The sequence below is a fragment of the Hyaloscypha bicolor genome, assembly GCF_002865645.1.
Source record: "Hyaloscypha bicolor E unplaced genomic scaffold K444scaffold_98, whole genome shotgun sequence".
Taxonomy (NCBI): domain Eukaryota; kingdom Fungi; phylum Ascomycota; class Leotiomycetes; order Helotiales; family Hyaloscyphaceae; genus Hyaloscypha; species Hyaloscypha bicolor.
Genome location: NW_020194600.1, coordinates 803,894 through 829,445, shown reverse-complemented (window position 1 = coordinate 829,445; position 25,552 = coordinate 803,894). Strand labels below are relative to the sequence as shown.

The window sequence follows — 25,552 nt, the reverse complement described above, 5'->3', positions numbered from 1 at the left end:
ACCACCACCACCACCACCACCCTCACCGCACAATCATCATTCCCATCAACATCAGCATCCAGCACACCCCAGAGATCCATCCATCTTCCAACGTCAACAAGCAAGCCAGTCGAGAGCTACACAGACAAAAGCACCACCAGAGCATAACATTCGCGCAAAAGCACCCTCCATTTGATTGGGAAGGAAAGAGAACCCCTCCTCCCAAGCTCTCGCACATCGCAAGTCTCATATACACGCAGAAAAAGGTACGGAAGCAAGGTCGTTTCCACCTCCACCCAAGTCTCAGTTGAACGGCCATTGAATGTCTAGAAGTACCCCCCAAAAAATGCTCAAACCGTCTCTTCTTTTGTGTATAGTCGTATCGTTTCGTAGTCGTGTCAAAGTCGGATTCTCGAGCGATTTTCATGGTTCGTTGGTCGGTCGTATTATCTGAGGCGAGGAAAATAGGAGATGTGTACAGTCAGGATGCGTTGTGTTGAGAGGGAGACTGCTGGATTGCGAAAAGTATGCTGCACGCGACCACCAAGTAGGTATGTTTCTGACAAGGAAGGAGTTTCGAGATCGAGAGATATTTCGAGTTTGTTGCAAGTTCGGGACGATCGAGAGGGAAAGGAGACAGACAGTGTCGAGAGAGGTAGCGCGTGGACGATTCTTTGTCATGAAGACTCGAGAGGAAAATCGAAGATTTTGCTTATCTGCGGAACCTGCTATACACAAGGAAGTTCGTAATTGTTCATCTACTTTTTATTCTGCTTCCTCGGAGGAGTGACGGGCCTGCTGGCACCAAGGCCACCGTAAACGTACTTTGGTTTCTTCTCCGCTGGTTTCAGGATCTGCAGGGAGTCAATGGATGTAATTTTTGTTGAGATCAGGGGAACAAACCTGGAATGAACATAATAGACTCTCATCCACGCTCATCATCGCACCTGCGTTGTCAAACTCTCCACAGTAGTTAGGCGCACTGAACAGCGTAACCAACTGCCGCTTTGAGAAGAACTCGTAACCGTCTTCGACAACTTGATGAGCTCGGCATATCAAATCCATATCATGCTTTTGTAGGAATCGAGAGACGACATCGGGTCCAAAGGTGAAAGATACACCACGGTCGTTTTCACTCCAACCGGTGATATCTTTATCTGGATCAGACCAGAGAAGATCGCAGAGGAGACCACAGTCGGGGATCTAGGTGTTATCAGCAAGAGCTCAAGCCCTCTCTCGGTACGCCGAGAGATGGCAAGAAAAGACAATTCATAGACTTACATCCGTTGGGCGCATGACACGGCGGATCTGCTCCATGGAGTTCAGGTCGGGACTCAAACCACCGTGCATTGTGAAAATCTTCTCGTCAATGATTGCTGCAATAGGCAAGCAGTTGAAGCAATCAGTGAACGTCTTCCACAGCTTGATGTTGTACCGTCTCTTGCATTCGTCGTAGAAGCCATAGATGCGGTTGATGGAGGCGCATTCGTGGTTGCCGCGCAAGATGAAGAAGTTTTCAGGATATTTGATCTTGTAGGCTAGGAGCAGGCAGATGGTCTCGAGGGATTGCTTGCCTCTGTCGACGTAATCACCAAGGAAGAGGTAATTTGCCTCGGGAGGAAAGCCGCCGTACTCAAACAAGCGGAGGAGATCATAGTATTGGCCGTGAATGTCACCGCAGATCTGCGAACAACAAATGTCAGCTCAGGGTCCTTCTTCGTGTTTTCGACGATCCACAGCGCAATATGTGTACCTTGATGGGAGCTTCCAGCTCTAGTAGAATAGGTTGGGAGATGAAGATCTCACGAGCTTTGGTGCACAGATAACGGATCTCTGCCTCCAAAAGCTGGACCTGTTTGCCGGGGCGGCTTCCTCTGACCTCCAGCAGTCTGTCGATGATGGAGTCGAGATCAACGTCGTTTTGGTCCGCCATTGCTTCTATCCTCTCGTGGAAGGTGACGGGGGGTTTGTTGTGGTTTCCGCAGTGAGAGGGTATGGAGGGGTTATCTACTTCCTAGATTCGAATTCGCTGTTACGAGGACTGTGATTCACTTCTCGATCTGGGGCGCGTGTAGATTCAGTAAGAGACTAAGCAGGTGGGGAAAAGCAAATTCAGACTGGCGCGTTGAAGAGGACCTCAACACGTTCCGCAGGAGCTGGAACACATACAATGAAGTGAGATCGGCCTCAATGGAGCTTTCTGCGAAAAGCCGCGTCTCCCTGGACCCTGCGAAAATTGTATTCCGCCTGTGTGGTCGTGGGTCAAGGGTAAGCCGGAAGAGTGTCTATCGGGGTCACCTCTTGTCTATGGCGACTTGACGCAGAAGTATGTGTCGGTGGGCTGATTATTCGCCGCTGTCGACTTCGCTGGGTGATTCACGGATTGCTCGTCGATGAATGGTGGGGTGGGCGTGAGTGTGTCGAGGGATTCAGAAATCCGAGGCCCGCAACCAACTTGCGTTTTCAAGCGCGCTTGATAAACGAGAGCCTTAAAAAGGTTCTGGAACGCTGCTGGGCGGTGACTTCGAATGCACGCAATGGCCTCGCAGGAGTGCGCGAGGGTTGACTCTGCTCGAGTATGGCAGGATGGCGCTTTGAAGGGCAACTTTCGTACGGTGCTTTCGCAGGCAAAGGGGGCTCGGGGGCGGATGGTGTTTGAGGTTCGTGTGGGCAGGAAGCTGCTCGGCGTTCTGGAATGCTAATGTTTGGGGGCTGACAAAAATGTCAAGTCGTCAAGATGAGGGCAGCACAATGAATTGTTCGGATTCAAAGGGTCGCTGTCGCGGTGTCGTCGTCTTTGTGAGTGATGTTGGAAGGGGGGAGGGAAGAGGCAACAACCTCTTGGCCTCAACTCCTTGCGCTTACCAACAGGGGTTCTCAAACACCTTAAGCAGCGATCCGACCGGCGCTTATACCGCCCATAGCTGCCGTTTTCTCTCGCCGCTTCTAGATTGGATTTCTTCGCTCGGCCATTGGCCAGCAGCACTACATACCAAGAATATCTTTTTACTTTTTGATATCAGTGACGCTCCTTCCCCACTTAATCAGTGCGCACACTCCACAACGAACACGAAACCATACACCAGATACGTGGAGATTTGAAGACGTCCAAGTATTGACACTAGCTGATCGACAGCCTAAGTTGGCTGAATGTTGGGATCGGGGTTGGAAGACCACGGCAGGCAAATCTTGATCTGGATTTGGGGAACGAATCGAATGTTCTGGCCTTCCGCAGGGGGCTCAAAAACGTTTTCTGATCCAAGTATAAAGCATTCAGTATTGAAGCACTGTGGTTGTTTGAGCTTCGTCCAGGAATGTATTGTTCAAAGCAAACACTGCAGGTGGAGTGATAGAGAATTGCTTTACTAAGTGTGGCCTGTCCTCTCGTTCTAGTCAAATATGTATATCTTCGCCCGCAATCTTCTTTCATACCATATTCCCAGCCGATGATAGTGCATGGTCGCAGACAACATAGTTTCAAGTTAAAGATGCTCAGATGCCTTCACATTCTATGTACTACAAACACTTAAATACCCCACCCGTTTCCAGCTTCCAGCAGTTGATTCAACTATCTCAAGAGTGCCTCGACCATGCTCCCATCAACCTCCCATTCATTGCCAAATTCTTTCTTGCCATCAACGGCATGACTTCCACCGCCAATAGACGAAAACCCGAACCTCCTCCTTCGACAACGACGACGAGCATTTACAGAGAGCCACTTTCTTTCACCGTTCTACATACGTAAAGAAAATGAGTGAACGACCCTCTATTTTAAGATCAGAAGCAGACCTTTCCTTGTTCATGTTTTCTTCAGTCGATATGCATCCTGTTCACAAATCAGCTATGTCGACGTCCGTTTTATCGTTACCAGGTCGTGGATAAGAACGGGTTAGGTTTAGAAGCCAAGAGGAGCAGGGAAGTGGCTTTTGGGGAAGGGGGGGGGGAGGTGAATTATAGATGTCAAAGATTTGTAGGCATATCGTTTCAATATCCCAAAGGTTTCCTGGTACATTTCGAAGTCCGAAGTGCACTCTGAATTTTCGGAGAATCGGGGAGTCTTCGGCTTGCCAGACGTACGTGATGTTCCTCTCGATTCTAGGGCACGACTGACTTCTATCGAAGCGTAAGAGCAGTTTAGGGGATTAAAAGTATAGATGCGATGGGCAACAATGATCGACTGAGATTGTATCCACACCGTTCTATTAAGAGTGAAGCAACGAGCTCCAAGGGGATTAAAAATATACTTGCAAAGTGCAACAAACGTAGCCTAAACATAAGCGAAAGAGTGAATACTGCCAGCTCAAGCTTTTCGTTGCACATCGCTTCCATGTTCAAGGGATTCTGGTGCATTGAGATTGTCCCGATGATGTCTCGAGGTGGATTGGTGTCGAGGGACAATTCAGGGGCTCGCTCGGTAACTCGGCAATGCGCACAACATCAAATCACCACAGCATCAAGACACAAGAGATCTGTTTCCAGCAGCTCGAAAAGGGATTTCATTATACCATCCACCCACCCATCCCCATCCAGTCATGAACCCAGCCCGCTCGGTGATGCAAGTAACAAATGCCATCGTCCATCATAAACGCCCCACAGACCAACCGTTTAAAAGCCCCCATATTTTACACATAAAAGGTCCATCAATCAGAAAAAAAGAGGAGAAGAGGAAGAATTTCCCAACCCGGAAAAAGAGATCTAGTTTGGGCCGAAAATGCTCATCATAACGATCTCCCTCACAATTGGCATCATGTGGCATGCATTAGGCAAAAAGAGAAACACACAAGAAGAGAAGAAATGCAGAATATCAAAGTGACCCTCCGACCCGTACGCTATGCTGATGAAACGACAATGATGAGAAAGAACCCGGAACCAATTTTTGATGGAGATGATGCCGAAAATGCAAAAGCCTGGAAGAAAGGAGCAGAGTCGCGAGGATACAATGCCGCTTTATAAAGACGATGGGTATCAAGAACAGCCTCCCAATGCAACTAATTGCCAACCGCCTCTCCGAATATAAGGTACAATCATCCCAGTCAAGGGGATTGCGTATGGACATGTTCATCCTAATGTCCGACCACTATGTATTGTTTGTTGAGAATTGGCGCGAGGTGTGGTAGGGCTCGGCCGTATTGTGCTTGCAGGACTGTAATCGGGTGCTACAAAGCCTTGGTGGGGGTTCTTCTGTGCATCCCACCCTTCTTCGCTCAGCACACTGAGCCACCCATTTCCAACCTCGTTGCGAAGTGCTTCGAGTTTCTTCTTGTAGATCTCACCGCTTACCTTCCAGTCCTGCAAGTCGTTTTGAGATTTGATCAGCGGACCATTGTAAGATAGCGACTCGATGGGAGGTAATCGAGGTGCCACTGACGTATCAATCCGAGGGATATCTGACGAGCTTTGAGTTTGACGGGGTTCTGAAGGTACGTATGATGGTAGAGTCCGAGGTGAGGGGTCGGGACTGACACCATAACCGCTATCCGATCCGGCAGCAGTAAGAGTAGCTTCTTCTGCCGTAAACTTGACCGTAGGTTTGGAAGGAGAAGTTTCGGAGGTCGAGAGATCCACAATCCTCCGCTTGGGGGTCCTTCTTCGCCGCCCGGAGGAGCTGGTATAGACTTCGCTCGTTGTGGATTGGGGCGCCGGCCGTTCCTTGTGCAGCACGGCAGGTGCACGCTGTGTTGGGTAGTCAATGATGGGTTTGTTTACTTCTACCGCAGACAAACCATGATCTTGTGGAGGCGGCTTGACGACAGGCACATTGGGCTTCTCCGCTGCACGTTCGACAAGGTGTCTTCGCTCCGTGTACCCTGGACCAGATGCATCAATGGAAATGTCCTCTGTATAACCAGGGGTGTTCCTGAAAAGGTTGAAGATGGTGATTCGGTAATTGCTGTGTGTTCTAGTGAAAGGGTTACCCAGGACCCAGACTTCTCGAAGATCAGGAATCCCAGTCAGTCTAGCCAGTTCCGTTGGATCAGTCATCCTATTGTCTCTCAGATCTAGTCTCTCTAGGGGATAGAGTCTTTCCACGCCAGCGATAGATATCAGTCGATTCGATCGTAGATTCAGTGCGGTGATGGCTGGTAGAGGATTTCTTGTCAATGAATGAAGTGAATCTATCATGCAGTTTGACAGGTTGAGCGCTCTGAGGGCTGTAAGTGTCGCCAGGCAATCAGGGATCTGGGCGAACAGGTTCGACGACAGGTCGAGGGAGTGAAGTGTATTGGCCAATGGGGCCAAACTTGACGCCGAGATCGAGGTGATACCATTATCAGCAAGACTAAGGTGCTTGAGGAATCTCCATTTCGACAACGGCAGTATGCCCATGGAGAGCAGATTCGAAGAACTGCCTCTGGGGTTGTGCCATCCTTCTGACATGCTTGAGTGGGAGCTTCCGGATCCGGAACGCTTCACCTTGTATGAACCTCTGAGGTGTCCGTGTGATGACCCAGTCCGTGAGCTTGGTCGCCGCACCGGAGAATTGCTCCTTGGTCTTGACTTGGTGGGAGATTGTGCACCATCCGAACCTGATCTCACCAGTGAGACGCCTCGCTCGGCCTCCTCCTCGATATGACTCTGTTGATCAGGAGAGCCAGGTGCCGAGTTGGATTTCACCAATTCCGCATGTGGCAATGTCGGACTCCGCTTGGGGCTTTGTGAAGCAGCCCACTGGGCCGTTGGGGACAGTTGAGCTTTCGAAGAGCGCCGCCGACGCTTGTCCATATCATCCAGCACAATGTTTATGAGAAGGTCTGCGGGGTCGTCGACTCCTGCGCGCTTCACAGTCAACGATCTCAGTTGTTCGGCCAGTCGATCCCAGCCAAAGAACTGCCGAATATCAATGTCACTTATTTCCAAAGCACTGATGTTCTTGAACGCGTATAGTGGAACGGCACTGTCGAATGGGAACTCCTCGTAGCCTTCGATCAATCGGGCCCGTCGGTCAGGAGCAAGTCTGAGACAGGGGATCTTGGTGAAGGCGGAGTATAGGTATTTCAAATCTGCTTCAATGGCTGCCTTTTGCTTCTCAGTACGTGCAGCGGCCCCTCCAGAACCGAGGCCAAAATTGGACCACAGGGAAGACATGCCAGACATCACGCTTCGAACACTAGACACCGAATGTACTGAGCCATGGTCAGAGCCTCGACCTTTGGGCCTTTGTGACTGACCCAGGAAAGAGACATAGTTTGCTGCTGAGGTATCTGCGTGAAGGTTCTCCAGCCTTACGTTCATGGGGCCAACAACGATGCCTAGATCTTCGAAACGGGAGAGCAGGTAGAAGAGATGGTGGGGTGTTAAGGCAAGCTTGGCAGGCTTGATGTTATGGGACGCAAAAGTCAGGTACGGTAGAGACAGAGCCGCTGCGAGTGTACTCGATGTTGTTGAGGACGACGCGGAGGACGGTTGGTTCGTGGTTGTTGGTGATTGTGGTACCGCCGAACCTCCAACCGCACCGGGCACAGTCTGAGACGAGCCATTCTTCGAAGCTTGTTGGCGTCGTAGTTGAAGAGCATTTGCCAATGCCTTCTCGTGTGTCCGGACAAAGTGGGCCAAGTTCTGCAGACAGACAAATGTTAGCACGCGCGGCTGAGGTAAAGTCGAGCCTCGACAGCGAGAACGAACCTTTATGAAGAACTGCCCATCCTCGGTGTCCATCATTGAGGATGCATAGGGTTCGATGTAGATGAATAGAAAGTCTAAAGCCCATCGGCGGATCCAAGACTCCCGCGGAAAGGCTCCCTGCTGCCTTGTATCTCGACCACGGAGAACCTCGTGAGGCAAGCGTACGACTCGAGCCGGGAGACGGGAGGATGAATGGCGGTCTGCACGTCACACAACATTAGATCGATCTGCAATTCAGGGTGCGTGATAAGGTAGGAGGACAAAGTAACGGTGTATCAAGTCGGAAGTCAGTGCATCTGGAGCCTCGAGTCGCTCATGGGCCTTGTGTTGTTGCTCGAGACGGCGAGGAGGCACGGAGACGGAGGCTTGAAATGATAGATTCTCAAGAGGCCTGACGCACATGCAATGCAGCGGCACACACAGAGGGAAAGTAGAACGAACGTACCTCGACAACCACCCTTCTCGTCGTCGTGGGAGTGCTCAGCACCGAGAGCAGAGCAGCTCCAAGGCACTCGCTCGCTGAAGCAGAAAGGGAGGGGAGGTGGACGGAGGAAAATCCCACAGTCCAGCAAGGACTTAAGAAGGGAACGATATGATATCTCAGTTTAGTTCAAAGTTCTGCCGCCGTCTCAAGAGATGGGGGGCACTGGGACCGGACCAATGATGAAGGGAATGGGAGTTTGGGAAGTTATGCAGGCGTATGCAGGCAGCGAGGTCGCTACAGGTTCGTGGAGGGTCCACCTCAGCCAGGATGATATTGGGTCGGTTGGCTCGTGTGGCTCCTGTTCGTGCAGGAGGAAAACGCACACTGCGAATGTCTGCTGCGAGTTGAGGGGGCAAAATGCGCAAAGAAGGAATGAAGAAATGAATGAATGAATGTGAAGAAATGCGAGGCTCGGGAGCAGCAGCGCTGCAAGAGAGGGAGGGCGCGGTGCGGTGCGGTACGGGTACGGGGTCTACGGGTCTACCGAGTGGCGGCTGCGTGAATGGGAGCCAAATTGGCAAATTGGCAATGTTGTGTTGATGCTGATGTTTGAGCGAGTGAAGCTTCCCTCCCGCGATCTAGCGGCTGGCTTGATAACCGCGACCAAAAAAGGCCGCCCGAGCCCGAACATATTGATTGAGATTGAGATTGAGATTGAGATTTCGAGATGCCCGCCGAGCTGTATCCTTGCGCTGCGGGTTACAGTACGTGCAGTCTTTCTGGCCATGTTCATGTTCCCTATTGGGAATGTCCCTCTTGGGGATGTCCCTGTTGGGATATACCATACACAGGCATGCATGGGAATTGATTGAGCACAGCTTGCCTCCTCCCCACGAGCCAACCGCGTCCAGAGGTTCTCCCTCTCTCATGCTGATGCTGGTGCTGATGCTGAATGCTGAATGCTGATCTTGTTCATCAACAGCTTGAGATTGCCCAGTGGACCCTGTGAACTCTGTGCACCCTGTGCGATCCCTGCTGCAGATGGGGTGGGGCTGTCTTGAGCCGTGCCAAGCCAACTTTGCACCGCCAAAGCGGAGACGCCTTCCCTCCAAATCTCCCTCCTCGGCCCAATCAGCTCCACCTTCTTGATCTCTTCGATCAACCCCCCCTCCCCTCCCTCCGCGAACACCACCTCGCCGTCGACATGAAAGGAATGTGAGAAGCGGCTGGGGTCGTCGTCGCCAGCCTGCCTCTCGCGACACCTTCAACATCCAGCCAGCGGCAGGCTAGTCGTCCATTCTTGCCCTCACCGCTTCGATCCGGCAGCCAAAGGGCCACCCAAAGGGCAGGCAGGCACTTCCCCAATACTCGTCGCCACACACGGTGCATTCGCACACACGCAACATCATACACACCCTCTTGCGCGGTCGCTGACCACAGTCACATTATCGCTGATCAGCGAAGGTCCGAGACTGGTTCAGCCTCACGCCTCGCGCACAGGTCACCAGAGAAATGCGGCCAATCGTTTCGATTCCTGATCGACACTCCTGACAAGAGCCATCGCAGCCAGTGCCCTCAGCTCACTCAGATCATGCTGGATTTGGCTGTGTCTCACGGGTGCACCGTGTGGCGAAGGTGGCTTATCAAACTCGATTGCGATTGATCGGTCATCTGAACAATTTTTATCTTCAGATGCAGAGAGGGAACGCACTTACCAGCAAGCGAACGGTGTGCAACAAAAGCAACGACATGACGCTCCGTTGCAGCGGCCGGCGGCCTGCGATTCGACAATGGAATACTCGAAGTGGCCTACCGCGAGCCTGCAGCAATGCTGCCGGTCATGGACTCATTGGGATGATTCTGCATGTGCTTGGCGTCTGCTCTCGGCTGCCAACCCACTGAAGCATTCAGTTTGATAATACCGCGCATCACCCAAGATGTGGGGTTTGGCCGCTGAGATTTCCGAGGCAGGACTAGAAAACAGAATCACAGACCAGACCAGCTGACATCATTTGCCCAGGTAATCAGATCGACTATCCCAGGATTTTCGGCTTTATTCTCCCAGAAGTGGCAGGTTGGATCGGCTTTGAGTAAGCTCGAAGATGGGGGCACAACTCCATGACGAGGTTGCCCCTCCAAGAGTCCAAGGATTTGTGGGATCCTCTGGGATTCTCTGACAGCGGTAGCGGTGAGGGGTGCAAGGGGGTGCAAGTTTGAATCGGACCCCCAAAACGCTGGTACAGGACAGTACAGTAGTAGGAACCTTATTTGATCAGGTTTATCCGTGCTCCGTGCACTGTTTGAGATGCACATCACTCGAGGCTAAGCATCATGGGCGGCTTGCGCGCCTCATCCAGAATGTCGTCCGGTGATTGTTCCGATGCCGCCGAGGAGGGGCCCAGCCAGTTCAACGGCGAGATGTACGAAATTTTCTCGAAACGCTTTCGAGAAATATCGTGGAGTGTGCATCAACCGACTGGGGTCGGCATCGCTCACCGATGTTTCGACAATTGACGAACACCAACGAAACACTTCCCTCGGGATCACCAGCCGCCAAGGCTGCATTTTAGTCTATCAAAGTATGTATATGCCGAATTATTGCTGCAGTGTTGTTTATGTTTGGATCAGACCACCACACGGCGTTTCGCCATCAGCGAAGGCATTGATTCCTCTGCGAGTTCATGGAGAAGTTTTGAATCAGTCACTCTCGGCGGTCGAGTCAGCAGCAGCCGACCAAGTTGGTGTACCACGACCCCAAGTCACGTTCTGTTATCTTCCAAATAATCAAGTTTGGTAGACTTGGCTGTCTTACAATCATCCGATAATCAAGGCAAAAGTGATAGAGTTTTGAAGAGCATACCAAGCTTTACGCAATCACCAGTGATACACCGGAGGTATCCCCGAGTTGGATATCGTAGGTTTGAACTATTCTTGGAACATGATCAAGGTTAGTCGACCAAAGATTCAGATCTAGTTTTGAATCGGCTTCAGTGGATACTATTTGATCAGCCACGTTTTCAGAGTTCGCACATGCAAAGGATACCTTCGAAAGTTCGAGCGGAACCAAGCTTGCAACGGAAGAAGATTTGAGCTGGGTCACATGGTGCTTCACGCCCTCTTCTTGATTAGTAAGAAAGGCCTTATATCCTCGGAGGAAGATAAGGGCGAACTTGTTGATTATTCTCATAGAGGACTTGAATTCAACACACCCTCAGCAGCCCTGTTGTTTGGAACTTCATGTATTGAATACTTACTAATCCACAGCAGTATTGCTAATGTGGTGTTTGATCAATGTTTCTTTTGTTACTAAGTTCATGTCATCTGACTTTATCTCACGGTGTTGCATTACGAACATTCTCGTTCAGGAATCATCCCCGAGTGTTCTCCAAGGTACTCCGAGAGTTCAGTCGTTCAGATCCTTTGAATGAGACCAAATGGTACGGAAATGAAAGCATTTCTTATCAAGCAGAATTGCTGATCCTTGAAGTTAAGTTACGCCTCTGTAGCTCCAGAGGAATTCCCAAGTAAAACTCAGCAGAATCCTCAACCCAGCGATTGAGATCTACAAAATGGCCAAAAGAACACAGCAACTCAGAATATTCATAACCCTCGACGTCAGCGCTTCATGAACCCCAGTTCACTTTGCACCCAATCCTTATTAATCCGATGATCGCAGCCCCTGCCCCGCAGCGTATAATTTGTACCCCGCCGGCTCATTGCCCATCCACGGCTATCTACTTGTAGCAACTTCGAGATGAGCAGCCCAGAGTAGGCGTACTAGACTTGTACGTTGCATTCTGAGGCATCATGAGTGATTTGGCCACTACAGTATTCAAGGTTTGAATACAGCAAGCTAGTGTCGGATATGCAGTGTTTTCGACATTGAGATCATGAGCTTAGGCGGAGCGGCTTGACAACAATAAATGAGTTGTCTCGTCCCGATAATTGACAAATTGCGGAAGTTTGACAGCAGATTTGTGCATGGAAATCCCAAGCCAATGTACTACTAAGGCGCGGGCTTTGAGAAGGTACAGAGTCAGCAGGCGTAGGATCAAACTTCTTTTGTTCTTCGATCGGCGCTTAGGGGGTACCTCCACAATTGCTTACGCATATGCGAGGTATTGTGAGCATAAATGTTTGTGAACTCAAGGCAGCGAAGCGAGCATTCAAGTATATATATGCGATATCCGATCTTGGTACGTGTTGCATGGCACTGCCGCCGCCCCCCAAGTGCCCTCTGCGTGCCTATGTCACGTGTTCAGGGGCTTGGCTCCTGGGCATGTTTCACCCCTATAAGCGCTCCGGAGCACCCAATTTATGCTCCTCAGAGAGCGCATTCTGCACTTGCGTCAGTATGCCTCGAACTTTATTCCTCGCTCGAAGCATATACAGCTCTCAAAATTGCCGGTAGCTGTATGTACGATTAGAGAGCGCGCCGGGACCAGCTACAGGAAACGACGCAAATACTACAAAGTTTCTTCCCTGCCAACCAAGTATACTTCATCGTCGAAGGGAAGGAAGTGCAGACGCAGGAGGAGGAAAATGGCCGGCCTTCTGCCTTAGAGTAGCCACATTCGCAAAAAGCTGTGTTGAAGTCGTGGGTCGTCCATCCATGAGCATTTATGTCGTGAGCCAACAAACGCCAGCGCGCTTCGGCGGATTAGAGGGCAGTATGAGAGTTTATTTCTGCCCTGCCACAAACGTAGGAATCAATCGAAGCCCCGAGAAAATCAATCCAGTCGTCAAAGCTCAGAGATTTACAAGTACTGTACAGTCCAAAATCCTAGTCACCCCATTGTATTCCTTCTCTCGATACTTCTTTAGAAAGCCTCACCCTATCTCCTTTCTCTCTGTCTCCTCCTCCCCATCTCCTTCGCTCCCCTCACTCATTCACTCACGATTCAGATCCCGATTTAGCCTGCTCATGTCTCCCTCCATCCCGCTCTTGCATGGAAACCCGCAGCTTCGCCACCAGTCTACCTCTCATCAGCATGCTATCCCAAGCCTTCACACACTCCTTTTCCAAGTTTTGATATCAACTCACCAAATCGTCATTCCCCGTCCTCCCAATGCCGCCCGGCTTCGGGACAAACGCGTCCTTCACCTTGCTCAACAACCCATACTTCTTCTTCCCTCCCTCGCCTCCTCCTCCTCCTCCTTCTCCCTCGTGGCGGTCCTCACCCTCCTCCATGTTATTGTCGTACCCCGCGCTCTGCGTCGACGGGTCCCGAGGCCCCGTTTCTCGCCTCTGCGTCTTGTCTGTGCGGGTTCACGGGCGCTTTTCTGCGGGCATCGATATCAGCATCGCTCTCGTTCGAGAGCGTGCGCCCTTGGTCGGAGGGCTTGTCTGAGCGGGACGGGACGGGGCGGCGGAGGGGTGGGAGAATGTGCCGCTGACTTGTTGCGAGTTCGTACCGGGGTTTCAAAGAGGGGGGAAGCGAAGGAGGGAGGGAAAGGAGGGACCTATACCAGAGGCGGTTGAGGCGTCTGGACATGAGGCGTCGGTGGTGTTGGAGAATATGCCGCCTACTTCGTTGGAGCTTATTTCGGTGTTGCGGGTTTGATTTGGATTTCTTTTGTTTGCTGTGTTGTAGTTGTTTGAAGAAATGTGTGAAGGGTCCCTTGAAAACTTTTATAACGGAGGAAAGGTAGGAAAGGGGAGTGAATCGAAGGGTTGCTGGATATAATGTTGCTCTTCCAAGAGAGGGGGAAGGTTTGACGTCACGGATTATTGTCACTTTGAACCCCGCACCCTTGTGCCGTTGAGTGATTTGCCACGATAAGAAAAAGGTAAACGGAAGATTGAGCCATCGAATTGAAGGCAAGGCTCAGAAATGGTTGTCCTGTAGGGATTTAATTGAGGCGTTTGGTTGGGCTCTGCTAAGGTGTCAGTCGAATAGTCGCTTAGGAATGATTGACCCCCTTTTGAAAGAGGGCACGTGCGTCGCCCATATACTTAAGCTCACCCCCGAGACGCAATCCGTCGGTCTGCATACAGGAAAGATAAGTTCGAAACCTCAACTCTGATCATCGAAACTTCTGTAACAAAAGAGCTCAATGGACAAGATTCAAGATTGGGACTTCCCAGGACATTGGTATCACGTTCTATTCGCACCTACTGTACATACAAGTATCCCCCCATTACAGCACAAGTCTCCCAGGCTCCTCCTCTAGCACCATCTTCACCCTGTCCAGGAACAGCCTTGCCCTCCTCTCCTCCCCCTTCGGCACCCTGACACTAAACACATTCACCTCCCCCGACAAACCAGGCAATGGCCTACCTCCCAACCCTTTCGACGCAGGCCTGCTCTTCCCCGTTAAGATATCAATGATATCCACCTCTTTCCTCTTCGGCAATTTCGCCACAGGAACCGTGCCGGACAGTGCCGTGATCTGAGGAAGGAAAGTGCCTCTCACGCCACTGGGGATTTTGTCCAGCCCGAGAACTTGGCTGAAAAGCTCATCAGCAGACGCAGCTTGCGTTTTCGATCTCGGGAGATTATCGTTGGCTACGTCCGTAGCTCTTGCAATGAAAGTAGAGAGGGGCATGAATACACCCAGCGTGCTCTGTATCCGTTTCTGCACTTCGATGACCGCTCTCATCGAGATCGGGACTGCGACTTCGAGGTCCTGAACAATCGCTGCTGGGATCGGTTCCGCAGCGGTTTTTTTGGGTGGTGCTGGCGCCCGTGCCGCGAGCTTGATGTTGCTCAGGTCGAGGTGCGTGAGTTTTTCGATTTTGGTGGAGAGCTCGGTGGGGTAGGAAGAGGAGATGGAGCCCATGTATGCTAAGACGTCGCCCTTGAGGAGACGGTTGTTTGGTCCACTGGGTGTCATTTTGTCGATTGCTGAGGGCGCGAGGCCGTGTTCGTGGATTAGGTGCTGGACGGAGGGTAAGAGTGGGTATGTTTGTTTCTTTGCCGGCCCGGATGGCTTCACAGGTTCGTCCGCAGATGCAGCAGGTTTGGGCGTAGGAGAAGCTTCTACTTTTGGTTCCGACTTCTTTTCCGGTTCTAGTTTTGAGGCTTCTTTTTGAGGTGGATGGGCAGCACTTTCTTCAGCCGGTATTTCCAAGGTACTCAGATCGTCTCCTGGTTCTGCGATGACTCCAATTCGTGATCCCACTTTAATCCCCTTGGCCCCATCTCCCTGAGTGATCTTTGCGAGAATCCCATCATCCTGTGCTTCCACATCCATGGACGCCTTGTCCGTTTCAATCTCAAGCAGGACGTCTCCAGCGGAAAACGAATCCCCCTCCTTCACAGCCCACTTGGCAATATTTCCCTCCGTCATCGTCGGTGATAGAGCTGGCATAGTGAAGTTCTGAGCAGCAAGACATGCCGCTGAAGTCCGGAACCCTGTTCAATGGATCAGTAGCTTTTCTTTGAATCCCCCCCCCCCCCCCCGAATAAGTCCCTACCTCGAGCAGTGGCATCTTGCCGCAGCTGCCTAGCGGTAAGCCTAGCTGACAAACGATAAGCTGTCGCAAAAGATGCCATGTTGGCCACAAGAAAAGGGAGCTCAATTGAGCTTTGCAGGTTGAAGGGCGCGGACTAAGACTCGTGAAATTGTCAAGGTGGTTGAGTCCCGCCAAAATCCGATGGTCGCGCTAGACAGGGGTGTGCTCGATTCGCCGACAGCTCCATGAATTTTTTGGACGACAGTGAACCGTGGACTAACTTCACGAGTTTCTTCAAGGTGAGCTCTGAGCAATCTTGAGGAGGCCAATTGGATGTGTAACTAATTGACTGCTATTACAGATGTCAGCTTTCTCAAGAGGATGCCTCTGTGCCTTTACTCCCCGAATAATCCACCTCTTCTCCACCAAGAGCTTCCAACGCACCCAATTCTTCTCTACATCTCCTCTTCTCCGCGCAGCAAAGAAGGCCCGACCTCCCTCGGCCATCAAAAAAGCTCTTCCAACCTCCAAACCAAGCTTCATAGCCCCAAAAGCCGTACCCCAAATCACACAGGCAGCGTCAACCTACCAATCGTACGCCGCAACCCTAGCTCAAAAGCTCCATCCTACACTCCTCTATACAGCGCCCTCACATACTATGTTCATGGCAGCCTGCTACACAGGCTCAACCTTCTGCTTCAGCTACGCCATCGTATTTTTATGGTCAAACATCAATACTGCCGAGGGTCTCGCGCCTTGGGTTTCCACCGCCCTGGCCGGCGTCGCCATCTTCATGGCTGGGTTCGGCACCTGGCTTATCCTCGGTCCTGCGAGGCTGATAAAAACCATCACCGCGATACCGAAAAATGCAAACGCGATATCTACAGCTGTAGGCAAAGCCGCAACCCCCGAGCTGCAGATCGAGGTAGAGTTAAGGAAGATGTTTCCCCTCCCTTTCTTCCCAGCAAGGAAGATATACGTCAAGCCCGAAGAGATAATCCTGCCTCTTCCGCTCGTACCGCCACCCCCGAAAGCCCTTACTGTAACCGAAATCCGCGAACTTCGCATTGCAGAAGAGGAGGAGAGCAGGAAGTTGTTAGAGTATGAGCGGAGCCATATCATGACGGCGCCGTTCCGGCATATGTCGAGGGGCTTCTTTCAACTGTTTAAGGCGATTGGGAGGACGTGGCATAGGGAGGGGTTTATGAAGGTTGAGGTTAAGGGGATGAAATATAAGTTGGATGTTACAGGGGGTTGGGCGTTGGACAGAGGACGGGCTTTGGATCGGTTGGCGAGAGTGAGGCCTGGGTTGTGACAGCTTTAGGTATGAGTATGAGGGAGAACTCACGTATTATATGTACATCTAAGAGACGTCACTCCTGTCTTCAGGTATGGATTCAAAGGCCGAGTCTGCTGTAGATTAAAGGTTACTCAATGATGACTTGGGGGAGCGAGTTGAACAAATATTTGAACTGGTTACCTGGATTCCTCGTTCTTTTCATTCCATATTCCTCTTCACCACTTCAAAATAATCAGACGAAATCGTAACATGTCAACAGCCTCATACAGTGAATACCATCTGTAGCAGGCCTCCTAGACCCCCATGCACTGAAGGGAGCATAGCGTTACTACTTGGTCATGTTCTGCTCTCCACCGAGGGAATGTGGAAAGTCAGCCTTCAACATCTCATTGTACCAAGAACATTTGGAACATTGAAGTAATACGCAACGAAATATAAATCCCTACCTGAAGGGTGAATTTGAGGGTAAACGTGAGGAGGGTAAATGTCAACAAGACCGCGATATTCAACAAACGCAAACAGCTCGGAGAAATTTAAGAAGAGTGAACATAGCTCTAAGAGGAGTGAGTACCCCAGTTGGAAAAGTGGGCCTCAAGCAACATTAATGGCGAGCCGAATCAGTCCACTCCTTCCCTCTCCCTGAGGAACACTCAAAAGAAAAGTCTGCAGACGAGCAACAGAACACCGGTTATATCCAGCGGAAATAACTCTATTCAATTCTAAGGTTCACATCGTTTCAAGAAAAAAAAGTTTGAGTGTATGAGACAAGGAGGAGCCGAATCGGGAACAGCGAGTCGGCTTCGTTCTTCGTAGTGAACATAAGATGAGTAAGAATACGAGAAGAAAAAAAGAAGAAAAAAAGAAGAAAAAAGAAGTCGTGATCAGATTTCATAGATAGGCAGAAGGGGAAGGTGTAAACGTGTGGGTGTCATGAACGGAGAGGAGGGTTGAGTCGATTCGGTCGATTTGCAAACCTATCAGACTCGTAGCAGTGCTAGCCGTTAGATGGGATATGCAGCAAAATGTGCTAATTCAGAAGTCCCCCCGAATTGCATCGATCAGTGACATGGATCAGTGACTATAGAATCCCCTCCTGGTGTGATTGCATCAATATTGTGCGTTGTCCTTAACCGAGAAGGATTCCTTTACCCCTTTCCATCCTTTTGTCAAACCCTAGCAAAAACGCACTTTTGTCCGATGCCCTACCCCTAATACTACCAAACTTCCTCTCCCATATCAATTCCCTCCAAACTCACCATTCCTCATCGCAAACAGCGGCACGCTACTATCACTAATCCCCTGAATATCAATTCCATTCGGCACGGCCGCCAGCACCGAACTCTGACCCGGCCCAAGTGTGGACGTCAATCCCAGGCCCGGCCCCAGGCCCGGCGTCAAGCCCGTCAACCCGTTGGAGCTGGGCCACTGCCACAGGGACTCGAAATCGATCTCTGCGTCGCCCAGAGAGTCGCTATCATGAACGCTATCTGTGCTGTGCGGATGGCTGGAGGTACGGGCGAGGTCGAAGAACGCGTCGAGAGAGTTGTGGCGAAATGCCATCATGTCCGGGTCGCCTGGGGAGAGAGTTTCGTTCGAGCTAGATGAGTTGCGCTGCATAGGTAGTTGAGATGTGACATTGGCCGGGCTCAGGCTTGCGGTCGAGTTGTTCCGACCTGAAATTGGGTCGGTCGCAGCGGATGGATGTTCTGACGCATGTGTGCCTTTCCCCTGGAAGAGTTTATCCATAGGGTCATTAGCGTCATTCACGGGGATCAGTTGCTGTTGTGCGAATGTCTGGGCCTGAGCTTGAGCTTGCTGTTCGCTGAGAGTCTGCTGATCACGTGTGGCTTGCTCTCTCTGGACAACGTCTCGGAAGGAGGTGAGAATGAAGAGTAGCCGGCTTCCTTGCGGATCTTGCTGAGCAAAATAATGCATGATGTTGATCGCATTTGTGATATTCGAATTTGCTGATGGATTATTATAGATGCCCGAAAACTCATTTGCAAGAACTATGAGAGCAGCTGCAAAAAGGAAGTAACTAGATTTGTGAGCATTGGTCAATCGTGCTCACGAAGATCAGACTTACAGGACGAAGGGAGTTCGATGTGGCAAGTATCGACCCTCCAAAGCCGTCTGAACCAAGGCAATGCTGTGACTGCTGGAAATCACACAGGCCTCCGCAAACTTGTCCATTCTGGAGCTAGATCTTTCCGAACGCTGACCGGCCTTGGTTGGATCTTGATGAATCTTATACATAACGAACAAGAAGAACGGTCTAGTAAGTAGAACAATTGAATGGCAGTACAGAAGGTTGACATGCAGAATCGCAATTCCTTGAGCTGGGCTGGCAGATTTTGCCTGCTGGTAGTGTAATGACGGATCTAGGGTTTTATTCCAGGCTTTGCAAGCATCTGCAATTTCCTGTGCGATCTTTGTGGAAATCTTCCTCTTGGAGTAGACCTTTTCAAGAATGACACCAATCACGTGACAACTACGCACCGACGCCTCAAGCCCGAGAGCATGAGGCCCAGTGAAGTTTGCGTTTGCAGCTGTTGGAAATGGCGCCTGAGGGAAAGGAGCTTTCTCTCTAGTAGATAAAGTGGTGCCTGAGCAATCGCTTTCTCGAATGGCTGTTGGTCGACCAAGTGAAGCGGCCAGAAACCGGTCGAGAACAAATAAAGAACGCCAAAGGTTCCTTCTAATGGACTGTTCAGCACTGCTGAAGATACACATTGTCTCTTCTCTATGGAGGCCTAAAGCGAAAGCAGAACGTACGGCCATGCCTGAGATATGATGAGATCAAGTGAATATTTGAAGGGCAAGGCCACTCACCGTAGAACGCATAGGCTGCGTTCCTTTTGGAGACCGCTAGGTTATACACGGCCATGAGAGTCAGTGCCTGTATGCTCCAGAATCCCGCATCTTCAAACCCTGCTGACGGATCTTTAAGGTGCTTAGCGTCTAAGTAGAAGACCTCGGCCCGATCTGCTCGCTCCCCTTTCAGCTTTTGTATGATTGCATCCTCACGAGTCCCAGGTGATGGAGCAGCCATGACGAGACCGATCGCGAGGACAAGAAACAACAAGCAAAGCCAATTCGGGTCCACGCTCAGTGGATCTGAATAGCACGTGTCGAGGGTGGTCATGAATGATTTTCGATGGAAAACCTCCACTAGTCCATTGATCTGTTCAAGCTTAGAAACGTTTCAAACAACAAGAGGACTGAGCTTACATTTGTAAAATACGATTCGACAAGAATATTGGCCGTTTGCCTATCAGGAAGCAGGTGAGTATGTCGAATGTTTTCTGGTAAAGTGATGATGTTTTCGACAATTCTGTGTCGTCTGGGGTCTAAAGTGAAAGGTGACGGGCCTGCAACATTGTCGACAATCATTCGTATCAATTGAAGGAACGACAGGGTAGCGGAATCGCCAATGTATACTGATGGACTCATATTAATGACCTTTCCACGTCTCCAAGTGCTGAATGGCAAGAGAGCATGCCGATAAATGACTTACACAATCGCCCACTGGGGTCTTGGAGCATTCTAGTATAATTATACACCTCAGCCTCCTCATCCTTCTCACTCACAGATCCCGCAGAGACCAGAGCCGAATCAGCGCCGGGAATGTTGAGTCCTGCCTTGGGCGCATCTCTTTGGCCTTCCAGGAAGAGGCCCTTCGGCGGAGCAGCCAACTTCACATCGTCATCCTGAAGCTCATTGACTATCAGTCTATGGCTATCAGTCACTGAAGTCCATTGGGGGGCTTGGGGGCTTGACTGGGTGTGGCCAGTTTCCGGGGATATCTGATGAGCAGGGCCGGATGTATGTCCGTTCGAGGGAGGGTCAACCATCCGACGCTTCGGTGAAGGAAGTATCCCATCGGCATCATCTTCGGAGGCTCCATACACACAACTCAGGCCTCGTTTTGCACAAGTCTGACAAGGTTTTACTCCATTGCACTGGAGTTTGGGTCAGTCTAACGACATATCTTGGAGAAACGGTCATGAAAGCCACCAAAGTGGGTGTTTCGGTGTGGAAGCAAAAAGCGGTGAGACATTGAGAACTTGGCAAGTTGACGGAAACTGTTAAGGCATCAAGAAGAAACCAATAAGAAACCCATCGTGTGAAGTTTTGACAGGAATTCGCCCACGTTGGCTAGCGCACTGGAGAAGGAAATATTGGTCACATGACCCGGTAGTTGAGGCACCCGTCGAAACGTCAAGGGGCCTCAAAGGAAACCATGAAAAAACATCGATTTGGATATGAGATTCCTGGCTCTCCACGTGTGACTGAAACACTGGAGCGGAGGGCCGAGCCGGCACTGGGTCTTCCCGACGGTGTCGATCAACTTGAAGCGGATGCTGCCCTCCCTGCGCCAAATGAAGTAATATCCCTCATTGTACATGAGATTCTAGACTACAGGAACGTATCATGTGATGGCGCTCGAGGGTGAGTGACAGAAGAGGGACTCGGATGGAATAGGTCACAGTCAAATGAGACCATTCTCACTCACTTTCTGTTTCCTCCGCTTGCAAGACTCGCATGCTTGGGCAGTTCGCTGCCTTTTGTCAGGGTCGACTTTGGGGCGAGTCATGGCGACTATCCAGTCATGTCATACTGATTCGACGGTGATCCTCCTCAAGGCCTGGCTCGTTCTGGCTGTGGCTCTGGATCTGGACGTTGAGTCGTTGCTTTTGCCGGGCGAGTGGCTTGGGAGCATGGGACGCCTTCTGGACACTGTGGTTCGTTGGGTTGCTGCGGGTACTGTATCTTGTACTGTATCCGCCGGTCTGAGGCTGCGTTCGAGATGAGCAGTATCGGATGAGGGCTTGAGGAGAAGCTCGAAAAGTTGGAAGTCGCGGATGCTGGCCGTCTTTGAAGGGCGCCGCACGCATCACACTTCCAGGGCACAACCACCACGGAGAGCGCCAGACACTAAAAAGCAAACCAGTCCCAAGCCGCTCCTCGCTCTTCAGCTGTCGCTGTACCACCCTCAGGTCGCACAAATGTTGATCGTATTGCAAAGCAATCACCAAGATCATTGAGCAGAAAAGAGTTCGGCGCATCGCCCCTGCCGCCACGAAACCCATTTTTCAGCCGGCGCAGATTGCTCTGTCGAATGTACGTCAATCCCCACCCTTGACTCCATCAAAACTCTGCTGCAATTGCCAACTTCCCTGCTCTTATGCTGTATCACCATCGGATGAGGCCCTCAGTCCCGAGTTCAAGAGTTCGGGACGCCCTACTCCCGTTTAAATCTGGATGTCGATGACTACATTGGCGCTCTCGAAGCAAGTGCTGATGCGTTTTGAAGGGTCCAAGGGGAGTGTGGCTGATGAGAAGGTGGCTTTCCAGAGACATCACCTCTCGGTCCTCCCCTTCAACTCCCACTTCCGGGGTCCCGCGGTTCCCGCCGACCTTTGCTATGGCTGACACAGGCCGTCCGGCCTGGATGATTGGTTTCTGGGACGGCATCTCTGATTGATCAACAGCTTCTTCTCCGGAAATGGCTTCGCAGCCCGCGACAGCTGTGAGCCACATCTTCGCCATTGGACAGCGTTACACTACACCAGCCCAGCAAGCTGACCGTCCGACCCCAGGTTTGACGCGAGCTACCCCACCTTGCTGGGACCTCCTCCACGCTGCGGGGTCTTGGGACTGCCAGCATTGACCGCTACGTCCCCTTCTGCATTGAGAAAGCCCCGAGGAAGAGTGACGAAGCTTTGCTCCTCTGTCGGGTAGTGCCCCAATGCCCAGACGGCGAACTAGCCTCCAAGCTCTTATTCACGTCCCGGGCCCTCGACCATATCTTATCATGGGCTTCAGGATCAGCAGCAGATGCAGGCCGAAGCATGCCATCATTGACACTTTGACCTGCGCTAGCAGTGACGACCAGGCCCCAAGCCGGGCTCGGGCCTTCCTCCTATCGATCTCAGACATACATAACAGAGCCGACGAAACTGCGGGCTTTCCTTTTTCTGACCAATTCAGAGACAATGACACAGACCAATGGCATTCGCACAAGCAGCCGGTACTCTGTCCTGGATGGCGCCAGGAAAGCCACCGGAGCTCTGCGGAAGGCTGCAGCCGAACAGCTCTCCCCAAGCATCCTCCAGCACCTTGAGGCCGTCACTTTGACGACCACTACGGATGGAACTCAGATATACTTCCCTTGCCCGTTCAAGGAGACTGAGGCTCTTGTCGCCTTGAAGTCAGTAGAAGCAAGCGTTGTTGCAGCTATTGCTGCCGAACGGTTCAATCAAGATGAGTCGAAGAGGAAAATCGAAATCGACCTCGAACGAACCGCGGCCTTCGGGTTCTCAACATACATCGCAACAATTGGAGGATTTGGAAAGCAAGATGCCAAGGTGAAATCGAAGCTAAAAGGTAGTCATGCGTCGACAGACCGTCGACAATTCACTCTGGCTGATACAAAGTTTGTAGACACCGATTTGCTGAAGGCGCAGTCCATCCTGTATCGACGATTGTCCGCAAACCTTTACGCAACCAAGAATCCTGGGGAATATTTCCACATCCATGGCTCGCTGGAGGCGTCGACGACGTTGCGAATGATTGGTTTGGAGCCATACCGACCCGATCTCACAGATTACCGAGGGTGCCTCGACACGATCGAAAGTCATGTGAAGCAGTTTACGACCGCAGAATTGGAGACCATGAATGCCAAAGAACGACAGGCCGGTGTCACAACATTAAAATGGGACGATTTTAAGCGCACGAACCATGTAAGTTGCTGCTCGTGTCTCATTTTTGGAGGAGCAGAACCTCATATCGTAACTAGGGCCGCGCTCTTCTCGCTCTTCCACCTTGGGAGGTCACCAAGATTAATGATTCTTCTCCTCCAGCTGCATTTTCATCTCCTCCAGCCCCAGCTAATCCCACCTCAAAACCGCAAATCCTCTCCGGCATACGGGTACTGGAACTTTGCCGTATCATTGCCGGTCCGGCTATTGGCCGAATACTTGCAGAATACGGAGCCCAGGTTATCAAGGTCACTTCCCCGAATCTTTCTGATGTTCCCTTCTTTCAAGTTGATGGCAATACTGGAAAACACACCTGCGATTTGGATCTCAAATCCTCTTCTGGACGCCGAACCTTCGAACAACTTTTAAGGACCGCAGACGTTGTGCTTGATGGCTACCGACCCGGAAGCCTTGAGAGATTAGGATATGGCCCTGAGCAAGTCGTTGAGCTTGTGAAAGGCAGAGGGAAAGGAATTGTCTACGTGGCTGAGAATTGCTTTGGGTCCGGAGGAGAATGGGCAGGTCGACCTGGCTGGCAGCAAATTGCCGATTGCGTGACTGGAGTCGCTTGGGCCCAGGGCAAGTTCATGGGTTTGGACGAGCCTGTCGTGCCTCCGTTCCCAATGTCCGATTATGGAACTGGATGCATGGGAGCTATCGCTGCCCTGACAGGACTTTTGAAGAGGGCAACAGAAGGTGGGAGTTGGGTAGGGAGGACCAGTTTGTGTCAATATGACATATTCCTGCTACAGCTGGGACTTTACGATGATGCGGTGCAGGAGAAGATTCGGACGGAGCATGACGCCGCATTCTTTGATCTAAGACATGCTGATAGTGTTGATGAGGTTGGTGGGAGAGCATTGCAGAGCATGAAGCGGGCTCATCCAGAGCTTTTTGATAAGCAGCTGATGCAAACGGCGTTTAGTAAAGGGTATCAAGAAGAGATATCATGGTGCAGAAGCCCTGTCACCATAGAGGGTTTGCGAGTGGGCTTTGACCGCACGAGCAGACCGAATGGGTTTGATCCTCCAACTTGGGATGGATGGGAAGTTGAGGAAGCAGTGGTCGATGGATGAAGCAAAAAAGCATGGGATCACGACCCGCGGACGGCATACTTGTAACTATGTCTTAACATTGCCTGATTTACCCAATTTCTTCAGCTCCACATACTCTACATTGCCAGAGCGTCTTTACTTCTTTCCACACGTGAATATGATGTCAATGTCAAGAGATCAGGAGCACATATCTCCAGCCGGTGAAAGTATCCTCGTACGTAACCGCCCCTGTACCCGATCTCACGCACGTGTTCAGCCTTGTGGTAGCCTTGTACTGTACATCGGCCCTGGCGATCGGTTACGGTCCGAGTTCCCGGGTTCGGTTCCCCTTTTCCCTGTGTCAACACCACATCAACCGACCAAACAACGTCACTCTCTTCCTTGCTTCCTTCCCTTTTTGTTGCACATCGCTCGGAGAAATTCCAGCCGCGAGTGCTTCTTGCTCTTGAGGTCGTTCGATGTGGCTTTTTTCCATCAGTTTTCCTGCTTGTTTTCCCCTGGGAGAAACATCACAAGGGAGGCCACTGATGCACAGCATCATGGAACGAGCTCCAATCATATCTCTCAAGCAAGAGATTGAGAAAACTTTGTTGCACTTCGCGTAGTTAAGTATCTAGTACCAACTCTCCATGTATATAGAAATCATCCGATGTGGCAGTTTTCTATCATGTACCTCCCCTCCCAGCTCTTCCCCGAAGGCTGATGTCGGTAAGCCTTTCACCGCACATTGCTTTTGGTCAGGTGCTTCGAAACCCCTCCTTGCAAATATTCTCTGCATGGGCACCTGATGGGAAGGCAAGGTGTCAATATTTATGCCCGCGGAGATCTTCAAACTCTCCCGTGTACTTTACGCAAACTGGATCAATGCCAAATCCAAGCACGCCAACTCCCCGCGAAACCATATGTATGGGGGATACTCCACTCTCTTCAAGGCAGCTATGAAAGGCCACTTGAGAATCGGCTGGAGCAGCGCCACGATCATCATATACACAGGGTCAATCCGCTTGG

At 51.1% G+C, this 25,552-nt stretch overlaps 7 protein-coding genes across 7 annotated transcripts; 3 read left to right on the top strand and 4 right to left on the bottom strand.

The window, feature by feature from the left end:
• Positions 1-737: 737 nt before the first annotated feature.
• K444DRAFT_631311 (Metallo-dependent phosphatase) lies at positions 738-1,912 on the bottom strand (the record flags this gene model as incomplete). The annotated part of the gene is made up of 4 exons (XM_024883341.1): positions 738-833; positions 883-1,182; positions 1,261-1,662; positions 1,733-1,912. The coding sequence occupies 4 exons, from the start codon at positions 1,910-1,912 to the stop codon at positions 738-740; spliced, it is 978 nt and encodes a 325-aa protein (XP_024735172.1).
• A 3,125-nt stretch (positions 1,913-5,037) lies between these two features.
• Positions 5,038-7,638, bottom strand: K444DRAFT_532698 (uncharacterized protein; the record flags this gene model as incomplete). The annotated part of the gene is made up of 2 exons (XM_024875096.1): positions 5,038-7,536; positions 7,603-7,638. 2 exons carry the CDS (start codon positions 7,636-7,638, stop codon positions 5,038-5,040), a joined length of 2,535 nt encoding a protein of 844 aa, XP_024735171.1.
• Positions 7,639-14,088: 6,450 nt separating this feature from the next.
• On the bottom strand, positions 14,089-15,588 carry K444DRAFT_564259 (uncharacterized protein). Its single transcript, XM_024877055.1, has 2 exons — positions 15,447-15,588; positions 14,089-15,384 (listed from the first exon to the last, which is right to left on the bottom strand). Exons 1-2 carry the CDS (start codon positions 15,523-15,525, stop codon positions 14,168-14,170), a joined length of 1,296 nt encoding a protein of 431 aa, XP_024735170.1. The 5' UTR covers positions 15,526-15,588; the 3' UTR covers positions 14,089-14,167.
• Positions 15,589-15,700: 112 nt separating this feature from the next.
• On the top strand, positions 15,701-16,959 carry K444DRAFT_614520 (uncharacterized protein). Its single transcript, XM_024880543.1, has 2 exons — positions 15,701-15,724; positions 15,787-16,959. Exon 2 carries the CDS (start codon positions 15,787-15,789, stop codon positions 16,738-16,740), a length of 954 nt encoding a protein of 317 aa, XP_024735169.1. The 5' UTR covers positions 15,701-15,724; the 3' UTR covers positions 16,741-16,959.
• Positions 16,960-17,882: 923 nt separating this feature from the next.
• On the bottom strand, positions 17,883-21,621 carry K444DRAFT_441212 (uncharacterized protein). The gene is made up of 6 exons (XM_024872842.1): positions 21,242-21,621; positions 20,243-20,687; positions 19,957-20,165; positions 19,558-19,909; positions 18,812-19,508; positions 17,883-18,763 (listed from the first exon to the last, which is right to left on the bottom strand). Exons 1-6 carry the CDS (start codon positions 21,320-21,322, stop codon positions 17,962-17,964), a joined length of 2,586 nt encoding a protein of 861 aa, XP_024735168.1. The 5' UTR covers positions 21,323-21,621; the 3' UTR covers positions 17,883-17,961.
• A 566-nt stretch (positions 21,622-22,187) lies between these two features.
• Positions 22,188-22,427, top strand: K444DRAFT_614517 (uncharacterized protein). The gene has a single exon (XM_024880542.1). It carries the CDS (start codon positions 22,235-22,237, stop codon positions 22,397-22,399), a length of 165 nt encoding a protein of 54 aa, XP_024735167.1. The 5' UTR covers positions 22,188-22,234; the 3' UTR covers positions 22,400-22,427.
• Positions 22,428-22,724: 297 nt separating this feature from the next.
• Positions 22,725-24,565, top strand: K444DRAFT_631306 (CoA-transferase family III; the record flags this gene model as incomplete). Its single annotated transcript, XM_024883340.1, has 2 exons — positions 22,725-23,471; positions 23,528-24,565. The coding sequence occupies 2 exons, from the start codon at positions 22,725-22,727 to the stop codon at positions 24,563-24,565; spliced, it is 1,785 nt and encodes a 594-aa protein (XP_024735166.1).
• Positions 24,566-25,552: the final 987 nt, after the last annotated feature.